Raw genomic sequence first — 17132 nt, forward strand, 5'->3', positions numbered from 1 at the left:
AACGCTCTCCCTGTTCAGAATCAGCAGCAGCACCTCTCCCTAGTGTAAAATCTGCAGAAGATGGCAGTCGGCGTTCACAGCCTTTTATACCCACTGTGACGCCACACAAAGCCAGCCAATCACTTCAATGCCCTTCTCTAAGATGGAGCTGGCCGCTGCCTATGTCATCGCGTTGCCCACAGTGTGCATCCTCCATCATTGGCTGAAAAAGGGAGCTGGAAGTATCATTTGAAACGCGACTTTGGCGCTCTGGTCGCCGACATCGTGGCCAACCTCACACTATGGTCGGGTTTTGTTTCATGAAACCCGACTTCAGAGAAAGTCGGCGACTTATGAATTTGACCGACCCGTTTCGCTCAACTCTATTTTTAGCTCTTAGCTTCTTGGAGAAGGCAAAGTGCGCATCCGAATAAATTTTATTTTCTGTGTTTAAAAACGTGAATTTTTTCCTCCACTTTCTGTCGTCAGTATTACATTGTTTTTCTTACTTTATGTTTTGTATTACGGAGCTATAAGGTCATTTTTCTGACTCGTGTATGTTTCTTAGTTCGATCTTATTTATACTGAAGGTGATTTTCAGATACTTTATGAAGCGCTGCATGTTTTTTCTCGCATCCCCATTATGTCATTTATAAACTTATGATTGAGGTTTAAAATTTTTCGTGCTTTCTTTCAGTAAATTTACACATGTGCTGATTTTTGCCTATTTTCTATCTTTTGCGCTCAGTTATTTTTCTCTCATCGCCTCCTTTGCTTTTGAAGGATCTCTGTATGTTAGGGCTGGCAGAACAAACCAAATAATAAGGTAGTAATAAGGTGCGTTCGCAGCCCGGGGTCCACCGTGCAGAGATGTTACCTGCTGCCCGTTAATGGCGGACGCTATATGGCGGTATAATAGAACATACGCGGGTTAACATCACCCAGTGGATACAGAGGCGGACTCTGTTGCTTCACGGAACCACAATAACGCAGAATATAAATGCCGTAGCCTGTTAAGCTCACAGAGCTCGGCAGTGAGCGCTAGTGAACAGTCACAGAACTCTGCCCCAAAGACACAGGGTTAGAACAGGGTTGGAGTCCCTCTAGACCCATTAAAGGGAACCTGTCACCCCCACCAGGCGTTTTTAAGTAAAAGAGCCACCTTGTGCAGCCCTAATGCTGCATTCTGTCAAGGTGGCTTTTATTTGGTGTACGTTCCACCGCAGAAATAAGCGTTTTTAAAATTTGTCCGACATACCTGTAATTTGTCTGGGGGGGCGGTTCTTTCCCCCTCGGACACAGACGCCTCACATCAGTCATTTCCTTCTTCACTCTTGGCGCCGCCTCCTCAAAGTTCATTTCTTTTCCTGGTGCCTGCACTATATCTTTTCTTGGGCATGCGCAGTTAGCGCTGCCCGTTGTCTGTCATCACATCTTGCTTATCGCGCCTGCATGGTCTGCGGGGCAGGATCTCGGGCTGTGCGTCCACGCAGGCGCGATAAGCAAGACATGATGTGAGGTCAGACAACGGGCAGCGCTAACTGCACATGCCGAAGAAAAAATATTACAGCGCAGGCGCCAGGAAAAGAAATGAACGCTGAGGAGGCGACGCCAACAGTGAAGGAGGAAATGACTGATGGATGTGAGGCGTCTGTGTCCGAGGGGGAAAGACCTGCCCACCGGACAAACTTCAGGTATGATGGACAAATTTTAAAGGGGCTTATTTCTGCAGTGAAAGGGACACCAAATAAGAGCCACCTGGACAGAATGCAGCATTAGTGCTGTACAAGGTGGCTCTTTCACTTAAAAACGCCGGGGGGGGTGACAGGTTCCCTGTAAGCGCGGCATCGCACCTGCAAACACCACTAATAGCCGCTGACTACTGTGGAGTGCAGACCAAGTGCACAGTGGCGTACAGGCAAAGCCACTGTTGGCGCTGATGCTAGGCCCTGACTCTGCCTCATACCTGCACTAACAGCCTAGGCACTAACTGGCAAGGCCGATCACCACATGTGTACCAAGGGTAGGGGTTTCATAATGAGTCATTCACCAGAGACAGTCATACGTGCACGCACCACACAGACCGCAGGGGACAAGGCTTGAGATTCCCCATGCAGTGATTGGAACTCGCTAAACCATATTCCCAGCAAGGAATGCTGTCTGCAGTATTTCCTGGCTGTGCTGTGTAATGGCGTCACAGGTTTCCCGCCCTCACACAGCTCAGCCCTCACTGTGGAACGTGTGGTCAAAATGGCGCCGTCGCCTTCTCATCGCTCCTTTTATACCCACTGTGGACAGAGCGTCACCGCATAGATCTTCAGCGGCACCTCGTGGTGGGAGGATGAAAGGGAAGATAATATGTCACCGTGTACTACAGGACCTTCCATGACGTCAGGCCCATGTGACCAGACTAATAGGTGGCTGCCATAGCGCGTCCCGGATATGGCGGGAGAGTCCCGGTTTGGACTGCCTGTCCCGCTGCCCTGAGCGGGACTCTTTTTTCCCGCACTGCACTGAGCCACCGACCCCCCTGCAGCACCCCCCACAGCCTGTGATGACTAGGTAGGTTGTTGCTTCTGTCTGCACAGGACCTGTGATGAGGTCACAGGAGGGGAGGAGTCAGGAGTCACATGATCAGCGGCTCGGGGCTGCAGGACTCTGCTCAGCTGTGCTGGTTGTCATGATACTGGTGAGGGGGAGTTTATGTGTGGGGTCAGGAGGGGTTTACAGGGCAGATGTAGCAGACAAGTGTGTGTACGGGGGTGTACGGAGCGGAGTCGCGTGTGTGCGAGGTGTACGGAGCGGAGCCGTGTATACGAGGTGTACGGAGCGGAGCCGCGTGTGTACGGGGTGTACGGAGCGGAGTCGCGTGTGTGCGAGGTGTACGGAGCGGAGTCGCGTGTGTACGGGGTGTACGGAGCGGAGCCATGTGTGTACGGGGTGTACGGAGCGGAGTCGCGTGTGTACGGGGTGTACGGAGCGGAGTCGCGTGTGTGCGAGGTGTACGGAGCGGAGTCGCGTGTGTACGGGGTGTACGGAGCGGAGCCATGTGTGTACGGGGTGTACGGAGCGGAGTCGCGTGTGTACGGGGTGTACGGAGCGGAGTCGCGTGTGTGCGAGGTGTACGGAGCGGAGCCATGTGTGTACGGGGTGTACGGAGCGGAGCCGCGTGTGTACGAGGTGTACGGAGCGGAGCCGCGTGTGTGCGGGGTGTACGGAGCGGAGCCATGTGTGTACGAGGTGTACGGAGCGGAGCCGCGTGTGTACGGGGTGTACGGAGCGGAGTCGCGCGTGTGCGAGGTGTACGGAGCGGAGCCGCGCGTGTATGAGGTGTACGGAGCGGAGCCATGTGTGTACGGGGTGTACGGAGCGGAGCCGCGTGTGTGCGAGGTGTACGGAGCGGAGCCGTGTGTGTGCGAGGTGTGCGGAGCCGTGTGTGTGCGAGGTGTACGGAGCGGAGCCGCGCGTGTATGAGGTGTACGGAGCGGAGCCATGTGTGTACGGGGTGTACGGAGCGGAGCCGCGTGTGTACGAGGTGTACGGAGCGGAGCCGCGTGTGTGCGAGGTGTACGGAGCGGAGCCGCGTGTGTGCGAGGTGTACGGAGCGGAGCCGCGTGTGTGCGAGGTGTACGGAGCGGAGCCGTGTGTGTGCGAGGTGTACGGAGCGGAGCCGTGTGTGTGCGAGGTGTACGGAGCGGAGCCGTGTATACGAGGTGTACGGAGCGGAGCCGTGTGTGTATGAGGTGTACGGAGCGGAGCCGTGTGTGTACGAGGTGTACGGAGCGGAGCCGTGTGTGTACGAGGTGTACGGAGCGGAGCCGTGTGTGTACGAGGTGTACGGAGCGGAGCCGCGTGTGTGCGAGGTGTACGGAGCGGAGTCGCGTGTGTGCGAGGTGTACGGAGCGGAGCCGCGTGTGTGCGAGGTGTACGGAGCGGAGCCGCGTGTGTGCGAGGTGTACGGAGCGGTGCCGCGTGTGTGCGAGGTGTACGGAGCGGTGCCGCGTGTGTGCGAGGTGTACGGAGCGGAGTCGCGTGTGTGCGAGGTGTACGGAGCGGAGCCGCGTGTGTGCGAGGTGTACGGAGCGGAGCCGCGTGTGTGCGAGGTGTACGGAGCGGAGCCGCGTGTGTGCGAGGTGTACGGAGCGGAGCCGCGTGTGTGCGAGGTGTACGGAGCGGAGCCGCGTGTGTGCGAGGTGTACGGAGCGGAGCCGCGTGTGTACGAGGTGTACGGAGCGGAGCCGCGTGTGTACGAGGTGTACGGAGCGGAGTCGCGTGTGTGCGAGGTGTACGGAGCGGAGCCGCGTGTGTCCGAGGTGTACGGAGCGGAGCCGCGTGTGTGCGTGGTGTACGGAGCGGAGTCGCGTGTGTGCGAGGTGTACGGAGCGGAGTCGCGTGTGTGCGAGGTGTACGGAGCGGAGTCGCGTGTGTGCGAGGTGTACGGAGCGGAGTCGCGTGTGTGCGAAGCGGAGCCGTGTGTGTACGAGGTGTACGGAGCGGAGCCGTGTGTGTACGAGGTGTACGGAGCGGAGCCGCGTGTGTGCGAGGTGTACGGAGCGGAGCCGCGTGTGTACGAGGTGTACGGAGCGGAGCCGCGTGTGTACGAGGTGTGCGGAGCGGAGCCGCGTGTGTACGAGGTGTGCGGAGCGGAGCCGCGTGTGTACGGGGTGTACGGAGCGGAGCCGCGTGTGTACGGGGTGTACGGAGCGGAGCCGCGTGTGTGTACAGGGTGTACGGAGCGGAGCCGCGTGTGTGTACAGGGTGTACGGAGCGGAGCCGCGTGTGTGTGCGAGGTGTACGGAGCGGAGCCGCGTATGTGCGAGGTGAGCGGAGCCGCGTGTGTGTGAGGTGTACGGAGCGGAGCCTCGTGTGTGCGAGGTGTACGGAGCGGAGCCGCGTGTGTCCGAGGTGTACGGAGCGGAGCCGCGTGTGTACGGAGCGGAGTCGCTGTGTATGGAGCGGAGCCGCGTGTGTACGGAGCGGAGCCATGTGTGTGTACGGGGTGTACGGAGCGAAGTCGTGTGTGTACGAGGTGTATGGAGCGGAGCCATGTGTGTGTACGGGGTGTACGGAGCGGAGCCGCGTGTACGAGGTGTATGGAGCATAATGGTGTGTGTGTACGAGGTGTATGGAGCATAATGGTGTGTGTGTACGAGGTGTATGGAGCGGAGCCGCGTGTACGAGGTGTATGGAGCATAGTGGTGTGTGTGTACGAGGTGTACGGAGCATAGTGGTGTGTGTGTACGAGGTGTATGAAGCATAGTGGTGTATGTGTACGAGGTGTACGGAGCGGAGCCGCGTGTGTACGAGGTGTACGGAGCGGAGCCGCGTGTGTACGGGGTGTACGGAGCGGAGCCGCGTGTGTACGAGGTGTACGGAGCGGAGCTGCGTGTGTACGAGGTGTACGGAGCGGAGCCGCGTGTGTACAGGGTGTACGGAGCGGAGCCGCGTTGTGTGTACAGGGTGTACGGAACGGAGCCGCGTGTGTGTACGAGGCGTACGGAGCGGAGCCGCGTGTGTGCGAGGTGTACGGAGCGGAGCCGCGTGTGTGCGAGGTGAGCGGAGCCGCGTGTGTCCGAGGTGTACGGAGCGGAGCCGCGTGTGTCCGAGGTGTACGGAGCGGAGCCGCGTGTGTACGGAGCGGAGTCGCTGTGTACGGAGCGGAGCCGCGTGTGTACGGAGCGGAGCCATGTGTGTGTACGGGGTGTACGGAGCGGAGCCATGTGTGTGTACAGAGCGGAGCCGTGTGTGTACGGGGTGTACGGAGCGAAGTCGTGTGTGTACGAGGTGTATGGAGCGGAACCATGTGTGTGTACGGGGTGTACGGAGCGGAGCCGCGTGTACGAGGTGTATGGAGCATAATGGTGTGTGTGTACGAGGTGTACGGAGCGGAGCCGCGTGTACGAGGTGTATGGAGCATAATGGTGTGTGTGTATGAGGTGTACGGAGCGGAGCCGCGTGTACGAGGTGTATGGAGCATAGTGGTGTGTGTGTACGAGGTGTATGAAGCATAGTGGTGTGTGTGTACGAGGTGTACGGAGCGGAGCCGTGTGTGTACGAGGTGTGCGGAGCCGCGGGTGTACGGAGCGGAGCCGCGTGTGTACGAGGTGTACGGAGCGGAGCCGCGTGTGTACGAGGTGTACGGAGCGGAGCCGCGTGTGTACAGGGTGTACGGAGCGGAGCCGCGTTGTGTGTACAGGGTGTACGGAACGGAGCCGCGTGTGTGTACGAGGCGTACGGAGCGGAGCCGCGTGTGTACAAGGTGTATAGAGCGGAGCCGCGTGTGTACAGGGTGTACGGAGCGGAGCCGCGTGTGTACAGGGTGTACGGAGCGGAGCCGCGTGTGTACGAGGTGTACGGAGCGGAGCCGCGTGTGTACGAGGTGTACGGAGCGGAGCCGCGTGTGTACGGAGCGGAGTCGCTGTGTACGGAGCGGAGCCGCGTGTGTACGGAGCGGAGCCATGTGTGTGTACAGAGCGGAGCCGTGTGTGTACGGGGTGTACGGAGCGAAGTCGTGTGTGTACGAGGTGTATGGAGCGGAACCATGTGTGTGTACGGGGTGTACGGAGCGGAGCCGCGTGTACGAGGTGTATGGAGCATAATGGTGTGTGTGTACGAGGTGTACGGAGCGGAGCCGCGTGTACGAGGTGTATGGAGCATAATGGTGTGTGTGTATGAGGTGTACGGAGCGGAGCCGCGTGTACGAGGTGTATGGAGCATAGTGGTGTGTGTGTACGAGGTGTATGAAGCATAGTGGTGTGTGTGTACGAGGTGTACGGAGCGGAGCCGTGTGTGTACGAGGTGTGCGGAGCCGCGGGTGTACGGAGCGGAGCCGCGTGTGTACGAGGTGTACGGAGCGGAGCCGCGTGTGTACGAGGTGTACGGAGCGGAGCCGCGTGTGTACAGGGTGTACGGAGCGGAGCCGCGTTGTGTGTACAGGGTGTACGGAACGGAGCCGCGTGTGTGTACGAGGCGTACGGAGCGGAGCCGCGTGTGTACAAGGTGTATAGAGCGGAGCCGCGTGTGTACAGGGTGTACGGAGCGGAGCCGCGTGTGTACGAGGTGTACGGAGCGGAGCCGCGTGTGTACAGGGTGTACGGAGCGGAGCCGCGTGTGTGTACGGAACGGAGCCGCGTGTGTGTACGAGGCGTACGGAGCGGAGCCGCATGTGTACGAGGTGTATAGAGCATAATAGTGTGTGTGTACGAGGTGTACGGAGCAGAGCCGCGTGTACAAGGTGTATGGAGCATAGTGGTGTGTGTGTACGAGGTGTACGGAGCAGAGCCGCGTGTACGAGGTGTATGGAGCATAGTGGTGTGTGTGTACGAGGTTTACGGAGCGGAGCCGCGTGTACGAGGTGTATGAAGCATAATGGTGTGTGTGTACGAGGTGTATGGAGCAGAGCCATGTGTACGAGGTGTATGGAGCATAGTGGTGTGTGTGTAAGAGGTGTACGGAGCGGAGCCGCGTGTACGAGGTGTATGGAGCATAGTGGTGTGTGTACGAGGTGTACGGAGCGGAGCCGTGTGTACGAGGTGTATGAAGCATAGTGGTGTGTGTGTACGAGGTGTACGGAGCGGAGCCGCATGTACGAGGTGTATGGAGCATAGTGGTGTGTGTGTACGAGGTGTACGGAGCGGAGCCATGTGTACGAGGTGTATGGAGCATAGTGGTGTGTGTGTACGAGGTGTATGGAGCGGAGCCATGTGTGTGTGCGAGGTTTACAGAGCGGAGCCATGTGTGTACGGAGCGGAGCCGTGTGTACGAGGTGTATGGAGCATAGTGGTGTGTGTGTACGAGGTGTATGGAGCGGAGCCATGTGTGTGTACGAGGTATACAGAGCGGAGTCATGTGTGTACGAGGTGTATGGAGCATAGTGGTGTGTGTGTACGAGGTGTACGGAGCGGAGCCACGTGTGTACGAGGTGTATGGAGCATAGTGGTGTGTGTGTACGAGGTGTACGGAGCGGAGCCACGTGTGTACGAGGTGTGTGGAGCATAGTGGTGTGTGTACGGGGTGTACAGAGCGTAGCCGTGTGTACGAGGTGTATGGAGCATAGTGGTGTGTGTGTACGAGGTGTACGGAGCGGAGCCGTGTGTGTACGAGGTGTACGGAGCGGAGCTGTGTGTTTTACGGAGCGGAGCCCCGTATACGAGGTGTATGGAGCACAGTGGTGTTTGTGTACGAGGTGTACGGAGCGGAGCCGCGTGTACGAGGTGTATGGAGCATAGTGGTGTGTGTGTACGAGGTGTATGGAGCGGAGCCATGTGTGTGTACGAGGTATACAGAGCGGAGCCATGTGTGTACGAGGTGTATGGAGCATAGTGGTGGGTGTGTACGAGGTGTACGGAGCGGAGCCACGTGTGTACGAGGTGTATGGAGCATAGTGGTGTGTGTGTACGAGGTGTACGGAGCAGAGCCACGTGTGTACGGGGTGTACGGAGCGGAGCCGTGTGTACGAGGTGTATGAAGCATAGTGGTGTGTGTGTACGAGGTGTATGGAGCGGAGCCATGTGTGTGTACGAGGTATACAGAGCGGAGCCATGTGTGTATGGAGCGGAACCATGTGTACGAGGTGTATGGAGCATAGTGGTGTGTGTGTACGAGGTGTATGGAGCGGAGCCATGTGTGTGTACGAGGTATACAGAGCGGAGCCATGTGTGTACGGAGCGGAGCCGTGTGTATGAGGTGTATGGAGCATAGTGGTGTGTGTGTACGAGGTGTATGGAGCGGAGCCATGTGTGTACGACGTATACAGAGCAGAGCCATGTGTGTACGGAGCGGAGCCGTGTGTACGAGGTGTATGGAGCATAGTGGTGTGTGTACGAGGTGTATGGAGCATAGTGGTGTGTGTGTACGAGGTGTATGGAGCGGAGCCATGTGTGTACGAGGTATACAGAGCGGAGCCATGTGTGTACGGAGCGGAGCCGTGTGTACGAGGTGTATGGAGCATAGTGATGTGTGTGTGTACGAGGTGTATGGAGCGGAGCCATGTGTGTACGAGGTATACAGAGCGGAGCCGTGTGTGTACGAGGTGTACGGAGCGGAGCCACGTGTGTTCGAGGTGTACAGAGCGGAGCTACGTGTGTATGGAGCGCAACCATGTGTGTGTACGAGGTGTATGGAGCGGAGCCACGTGTGTATGAGGTGTACAGAGCGGAGCTACGTGTGTATGGAGCGCAACCATGTGTGTGTACGGAGCGGAGCCGCGTGTGTATGGAGCGCAACCATGTGTGTGTACGGTGCGGAGCCACGTGTGTGTACGAGGTATATGGAGCGGAGACGCGTGTGTACGAGGTGTATTGAGCGGAACCACGTGTGTATGAGGTGTACAGAGCGGTGTATGTGTGTGAGGTGTATGGTAGTGACGGACCCTCCTCTGGACCCTCAGAGCAAACCTTAGGAATCTCTGGTAAGAAACATGGACTGGAATGTGATAGTACACGTTATTTAAATCTAGGGTACACATCACCATATGTTTATCTAAGGAATCATAGATTTGATGGATTCCATCTTGAATTTCTTGTACCTTATCCATTGGTTTAAGGGCTTAAGATTTATTATTGTCCTGCTCTCTCCTGAGGGTTTCTTTGCTGAGAAGAGGTTGGAATAATGGCCCTTACACTTTTCCTGTTCGGGTACCAGGACTATCGCTCCGATTTTTAGCAAGTCCTGGATATCTGTCCACATGGGGGAAGTTGCTGGCTGAAGGCAGGAGTTCGTTATTATGAATCTTTCGGGGGGGGAGATGGGTGAACTCTTATCTTGTAGCCACGGGAGACTATCTCTAAGATTCAAAGATTTTTTTAAGTTCTCCTGTCAGCCCCCCAGAAAACGCCCTAGTCATCCCCCAACTCTCATGGCGTCACTTTCTATCTGAGCCTGATCCAAAAATGGAGTTCTTACCCCTGCCTCCCTTGGGGTAACGCCATCTGCCATTTTTCCCTTTCCCCTTATAGCCTGACTTCTGGCTTGGTTGGGGCCTACAAAAGGGCTGATGTTTGTTTTCTCTTCAGGGAACCCCTTCTTTTCGTCCGATGCCTTTTTTAGAATATAATCCAGAGCAGGCCCAAACACTTTAATACCCGAGAAGGGAATGGAACAAAGTTTATTTTTGGACTGAGTGTCCCCCGACCAAGCCCTTCGAGTAGCATTGGACAAAGACCCATTCCTGGCTGCGAATCATACGGATTCTGCAGACACGTCAGCCATGAAGTCAGTCGCCAGTTTCAGGGGGAAAGGGATTTTAGGATGGTGTCCATGGAAGTCTTAGGGCCCCGTTACATATAGCGATGCACCAGCGATCCCGACCACGATATGACCCGGTCAGTATCGCTGGTGCATCGCTAAATGGTCAGTAGTGAGCTGCCACACAGGCAGATCTCAGCAGCGACGCAGCAACGCAACAGTGGTCGTTACCTGTCAGAAGCAGCGATGATGACCTCCGCCCGCGTCGCTCGGGGCCAGCAGGAAGCCCAGCAGGACGCGGCTAACGAGAAACGGCCCAGGACGTTCTCGCGCGATCAGCGATAACCAGCGGAGGAGCCAGCGGAGGTAAGTATCACATGTAGCGGTATCGCTAGCAATATCGCTGCTGCGTCACAAAATCAGTGATGCTTTAGCGATATCGCTAGCGATATCGCTATGTGTAAAGCCCCCTTTAGATCTCAAATGTTCCTCTAGGTCATCGACCCTTAAGTGCATGGACCGAGGTTGCTGCGATGATAGCTCAGATTACGGCTGCCAAGGTTTCTCAGATTCTTTTAAGGAGACCATCCGCCTTCCAGTCAATGGGTTCTTTCAAGCTGGAGGAAACTTCAAATGGGATCGAAATTCTCTTCACCACATCTTGGGGATATCTTCCCAGGCTTTGACGTCTTCTGGCTCAAAGGGAAGGCGGAGCTTAAAGTCTCTCGGAATGACCAATTTTTTCTCTGCATCTTCCCACTCCTCCATGATCATAGAACAAATGTGACTGTTGACAGAGAACACTCTACTTCTCTGGGATCGTAACCCTCCAAACATCTCATCCTATACTAAGAGGGGTTTTAGGGCTTCTACCACCTGCATGGTATCTTGTACCTCACAAAGGAGTTTGTCCGTGTCCTCGGAGGAAAGGAGGTACGCCTTTCCTCCCTCTGGTGGGTCAGTAAAGACTTCCCTTTCCTCCTGGTCAGATTCCTCCGACATCTCATCAGAGGACACTTCCGATTCCTGTGGTCTCTTACGGGACCCTCCCTGGGATTTGGATTGTGAGGTATGAGAGTATACAATCCCAGAAATTGATGCCTGGACCTCCTCTCTTAGGCTATGTGCACACGACTGGAATTCCTGCGGATTTTATGCGTTTTTGCCACTTTTACTCGTGGCGAAAACGCTGCAAGAACACATAAAATAAGTAACCTATTGAATTCACAATTTTTTATTTTTTACTTTATATCTTATAAAAATTGTGATATTCTCACCTTCCGGCGTTACCAGAGGCAGAAATACAGGCAATATATACTGTACGGCAACAACCATCGACTTAGTTATAGTTTTACTGTAACAACCAAATATTGCAACGAGTCAAGTGTCACTGAGCAAAGTGCATCTTCAGTATTCAGTGTTGCTAATCAGGTTTTGTTGATTTTTTTCCTTCTCAATTTTGGCAGCAGAGTCCTTGCCATTGACCAGCGTCTGTTGAGAACTTGGGGGGTAATTATTGCATGCTGCTTATTATACACGGATCTAAGCATTACAGATACTCTAAGAATATTGCATGGCTGACTGATTAAGACGTTACACTTTAAAAACCTGATTTTTTTGTTGTAGGTAGAAGGATCCTTAGTCGACATGCCTCTCTCCATCAGATATTGCAACGAAAAAATAAAATAAAGCGTTACAGCGGAATGGTGCTTTCGCAGTGGTAAGGTAAAAAAAACGTAGTTTACATCGTAGCAACAGAATGTGGTGAGTTCTCCTTCAATAGAAGTCTTCCAACAGAGGCTGGACAGACATCTGTCTGGGATGATTTAGCGAATCCTGCTTTGAGCAGGGGGTTGGACCAGATGGCCCAGGAGGTCCCTTCCAACTCTACCATTCTATGATGTCTGCACAACATTTAAGGCTTTGGCTGGTTCTTTAGTCGGCCTCTTCCTCCGATTCTTCTTCTTTCGCCGTCTCCAGCCATGTCAGCCACTGGTTCACCTGCAAAAAAAAATAAATAAAAATATATATCAATCAAGTAGGACTTGAGCCTCACATGTGTCCAAGAGGTAAAAGAAAATCATAAGGCCCGGAAGAGCTTTTCGGTGACGCTGCAGAAATGGGTTTCGAGTGGCCCTGGCAGTACAACGTTCCTCCGTTCTACACGTCACAGAAGCAGCTGTCGGCTTGGAGTTCACTAGTTTTGACTTCCTGCCGACATAATAAGTTATACACTGTGAATGTAATGGAAATACAGGAGAGCCCCTTGTTCAACAACAAGAAAACACAAAGAAAGCTGTGCTTGGAGTCAGTGCAGGTCGTCTTAGAGGAACTCAGGAAGAAGGTCACTTAGAATGGTTGGATAAAAACAAAACCAGATCAGATGAATGGGGAAAACTAATCTACCAATGGGTTTCGAAGAACTGGATGACCAATTCTGTGTTCACACTTTATGAGTTAATTAGTGGAGATGATACAGAAGGAGGAGACTTCCACAGGTTGGATGAAGCCATGCTCCTCAGATCATTGGAAGCCCTACAGCTGGAACACAAAGCGGAGATCATAACACTAAAGGACAGCAAGGGTGTGAAATTCTTTTAATGATTATGATCCCAGTCCTGTTTGACTGTTGAACAGACCTAGAACTATTTTATACAGGAGCATATTGAGATCTCCTGCCATCTGCTGGACTTTTATGTATATTACAAGGTGCCAGTCACTGCCTTGTAACAGTGGTGTTCCCTGGATATTTCTGCTGACAGATGACGTCCTATTTTTTACTCCGCATTCAGCGTCTGTATATATAGCGTGATCAAGTAGCACTCCTTTGGGAATGCAATTTACGGCTGATGTTTGATGAGATGCCAGAAGCTTCAAGGTGCTGTTGATTATAAATATTTGCCAAAATATCAGCCCCTACTTATTTTGCTCACAGATTTACCTTTGCCCTTGAACCATGTTGGAGATAGGTTTCACGGTTGATCTCTTGCGTTCGTCGACCTTTTTGCAAGATTACTCGCTTAATAAATCTGTATGTACATAATAAACAGGGTCCACCCCAAAAAAACAAAAAATCATACATTTTCACAAAACTGCCATTCCAGATCCCAACTAGCTATGGGGAAAGCCATCGCACTATTAGTCACAGTCGACGACTACTGGAAAAAGTTGTAAGCAGATAGATCTATAAAAACTATGTAGAAAAAAAATTGTAATATCCAGCTGCATGTAATTTTGCAGAAGTTACTAGATGAACTTGCAGCTGCAAGTGAACAATCATGGTATATACACACTAGGAGGCGCCAACCTAATTAATGTTGCAGCCCCCCCATGATCATTTTCACACCATGTAGTTGTATAGATTTAGTTGCAAGTCTGATTGTTGAGGATTTCCCCTGTAACAATGACACTTACCCCAGTTACAGGGGAAATCCTCAACAATCCCAGCTGTGTAAGGCTACTGTCACACTAGCGTTTCCTGGAGCTGTGGAGGGATGCGCACGGCCGCCGTGAAGCTCCGCCCACGGCTGCACCTCCTCCTGTCAGCTCGGCCTGGATTTAACAGTTTATCCTTTCATGCCTCACAAAAAATGCAGACTGCCTGTAGACTGTCATGGCAGCCAGGGGAGTAAAATTAAGAGCTGTGACTTTAATGTTAATATCACTAAGGGTCTGAGCACACATTGTGGTTTTATTGTTTTTTTTTTCTACGCAGAGGTCAAAAAACCATGAAGAGTCTTAGTACCAGCAAAGTGAATGAGATTCTTGATCTCTCATGCACATTTCTTATGTTTTCCTTGCATGTCACTTTGTTCTGCGTTTTTTTGGCCGCAGACATCACCCATGGGGAAAAGCATCAAAAATTTTATGCTCCATTTTTCCTGCCAAAACATCAATTTACAGATTATTCTACTGCAAACACTGAACGAGTACATACTCCAAGGTTCCCCTCCATAGTTATAGAGGAGCGCTAATTTGCACGTCCCCCACATGGAGCATCACTAATAGGTCTCTACACACGACCAGAGTCCTTAGACTAAGGACTCAAGAGTGTATTTTCAGTCCATGTGCGCAATGGACCTTACATGGATTATTGTTCACCCAAGTGCAAGTGAAAAAACAGCCCCAGTTCATGAACCAAACAAGCTAGTGTGCAAGCACCAGTTGTCTATGCAGATACGTGTGAGGAGACCTTCACGTTCACGACAAGTACAGTGTTTGTCCAAACATAGACCTTTTTAGTGGCCAAAAAAACTTTTGCTACCTTCTTACCTGGAATAAAGCTTTTCCTTTCCAAGGAAATTCCTGTGTGATGTCTTCCTTCCATGCCAAAAAGGCTTCCTCTTCTAGAATCTCCATGTCGTAGAAATGGACACAAAAGCGCAGTAACATGCCTGAAAACACATGACAATAGGCAGGAGATGCACGACAGTAGCCACCATGCAGATATGACGAGGCGAGTGGTGACCGTACCTTTGGGGAAGTTTTTACCGTAGCAGTGCACCTGAAGGGCGTAGAGGGCACTGACTTGCAATTCCACATGGTCATGGAGGAACTTCTGCATCACCGGCTTAAAAGACAGCAGCAGCTGCTTCTCCTGCTCCAGCAGCTCCTTTGATGGCGCTGCCATCTGATCATCGTCATCCATTGGGCAAACATCATTAGAAATACTGTATACTGTAAAAACTGAAGGGGAGGAAAGAGGGAAAATAAGTCAAAAGTGATCATCTCACATCAGCGCATGTACGGCCACCGCCAAGTGTGAACACGCCTCTTCAGGAGACTCACCTGGTCATCAAAATATTCACAAATCCTTTATCGACATGAAGTTGAGGAGAAATGTTATCCTTAATCCACTTGTAGATGGTTTGTGGAGACGGATCCATCTTGATTTGTTTCAACAACTCTTTCTCCAGTTTCATCAAAGGAAATAGGAAGCTCAAACCCTTTCCTTCAAGGATCTCCAGCATGCGGTCCTTGTTCTGGTCGATTTCTAGGGGTAAGGAGGAACAAGGCACAGTCGTGCGCCATTGTGGCACATCATGTATTCGTACTAAAAGGGGGTGACCATTTTATAAAGTGATGGCACCCTGACACAAAGCTGCGATATACGCTACTGCGGTTCCTAAATTTACAACGAGAGGAACAATTGGAAAACCCCTGTACGTGTCCCCTTCACATGATGCAGCTCGCGGCACAGCCAGGTGACCCAGGCAGTGTACAGAGGAAAGTGAACGTTAGCCAAAAGTTGCAGCCCCTTCATTCTCAAGATCAGTGAAGGACCCCCATGTTTTAGACAGTGATGGCATGTCCGGTAAGGTTCTGTTTAGACCGTGCATTTTTCAGGGCATGTCACGTGCAGATTTTGCAATCATAAAGGAACCGTGGTAGGTCCGTACCTCAAATTCACAGCCACAATACACTCACCTGGTAACATCTTCTGCATATTCACTTTGCTCTGCTGGAACAGCTCCGTCAGCCAATCCCGATCTTTGAGCTCGGCCAGTTGTTGAAGGCAGAGTAGGAACAAAGGAAAATGGGTGCCATTCTCCAAGGGCTGAGCCAGTTCAGAAATGCTCACCAGGTCAGCAATTATGGCACGAGCTGCAAATTGTGCCAGGTAAGATTTCACCAGGGGTATGTCCACCTCCAGTTTTGGGCACTGGTCCAGCACATTTAGAAAAGCCTGTACAAGACGATGTGGTCAGTGACAGGAGCACACAAAGTCTCGGCAGACCTAAGAGGACAGCCCGCTTTACCTGCATGAAGTTGTCACTGGTGGCCACACCTTCTTGCCGCAGGACCCCGATCAGAGAGCTGGCGCGCTCCTTGTCTTCATCGGACCGGTCTAATGATTGAAGGATGATCCTACTTATCATTTCTGGGATGAAGTGTTTGGGAGCTCTCATTTCTTTCACGCTGTTTATGGCATCGGCAGCATTCCCATTGTTCAAGTACTCCGTCACAAATGCTTCCTGAAATGAGAAAACAATCATCTATAAAAATAACAAAATGCAAAGTATTAAAAGATCATAGATTCCTTTGGATGGCAAAAAAGATGGTGACTCAACATGGGCATGGCAATCGGACAAGTAACCTCATCTGTAAGGGGTTCATGAGGTCCAAGAGAACTATTGCATCTGGATATTTCCACTCCTGAAATTACATTTTAACTCTTAAAAGGGAAATCGGTCAAAATTTTTGCCATGTGATCAGAGCAGCATGATGTAGGGGCAAAAATCCTGATTCCAACTTTGCATAGTGTCAATCTCCTATTGGCAGCAGTATACACTCAAGGTTTCCTGTGTCCACCAATGAAGAGATAGAGAAACCATGACTCCAGCGATGTGTCACTTACTAGGCCGAGTTTTATTAGGAGCAGATCATCACTAATGGACTAGGCGTCTCATGTCTCCTGGTCAAGTGGCACCCCCAACACGGATTGGCAGCGTCCTGTGTACAGTGTGCATAGGCAGAAAGCTGCTAATTAGTGGTGTGGGCGGAGTTATACAGAACTCAGCATTCCGAGCTCCGCAGCACAGAATACTCATTCCAGCGATGTGTCACTTAGTTTATTGGGTATAAGTAGTCGTGATGGAATCAGCATTCTCTGCCCCTACATCATATTTCTCTTAGGCTAGTTTCACACTAGCGTTTGGAAGCGCAGCGGACCCCCGCCGTGAAGCTCCGCCTATGGGCGCATGCCGCTGCTTGCGGCCTGCGTACCCTATCTTTAGCATTGGGTACGCAGGCCGTGCGCAGGTATGCTTTTGCCGCCGCATGCGTCCTTTTTACGGTGCGGCGACCTGCGCCAAACGCAACGTGTTGCATTTTGGTGCGCTCGTCGCACCGTCCAAAGGACGCATGCGGCTGCAAAAGCATACCTGTGCACGGCCTGCGTACCCAATGCTAAAGATAGGGTACGCAGGCTGCATGCAGCTGCATTTGCCCATAGGCGGAGCTGACTA

General features: G+C 52.6%; 2 protein-coding genes and 1 pseudogene across 3 annotated transcripts in view; 2 read left to right on the forward strand and 1 right to left on the reverse strand.

Annotated features, from left to right (window-relative positions):
- The first annotated feature begins 2363 nt into the window (after nt 1-2363).
- LOC141092356 (RNA polymerase-associated protein CTR9 homolog) overlaps nt 2364-17132 on the forward strand; it is a 38296-nt gene continuing 23527 nt past the window's right edge. Inside the window, exon 1 of one of the 2 annotated variants that reach the window (XR_012232774.1) lies at nt 2364-2668. The gene's annotated coding sequence lies outside the window, so the exon portion shown is untranslated. The remainder of the gene's footprint in view (nt 2669-17132) is intronic. The other variant, XM_073578424.1, reaches the window with a different exon arrangement.
- LOC141092355 (eukaryotic translation initiation factor 4 gamma 2-like) lies at nt 11489-16175 on the reverse strand. Its single transcript, XM_073578423.1, has 6 exons — nt 15924-16175; nt 15592-15850; nt 14953-15157; nt 14638-14834; nt 14437-14558; nt 11489-12165 (listed from the first exon to the last, which is right to left on the reverse strand). Exons 1-6 carry the CDS (start codon nt 16158-16160, stop codon nt 12100-12102), a joined length of 1086 nt encoding a protein of 361 aa, XP_073434524.1. The 5' UTR covers nt 16161-16175; the 3' UTR covers nt 11489-12099.
- On the forward strand, nt 12269-13285 carry LOC141092354 (vacuolar protein-sorting-associated protein 25-like; annotated as a pseudogene).

This window comes from Dendrobates tinctorius, unplaced genomic scaffold (genome assembly GCF_039654945.1).
Source record: "Dendrobates tinctorius isolate UK_male_01 unplaced genomic scaffold, ASM3965494v1 ptg000059l, whole genome shotgun sequence".
NCBI lineage: Eukaryota > Metazoa > Chordata > Amphibia > Anura > Dendrobatidae > Dendrobates > Dendrobates tinctorius.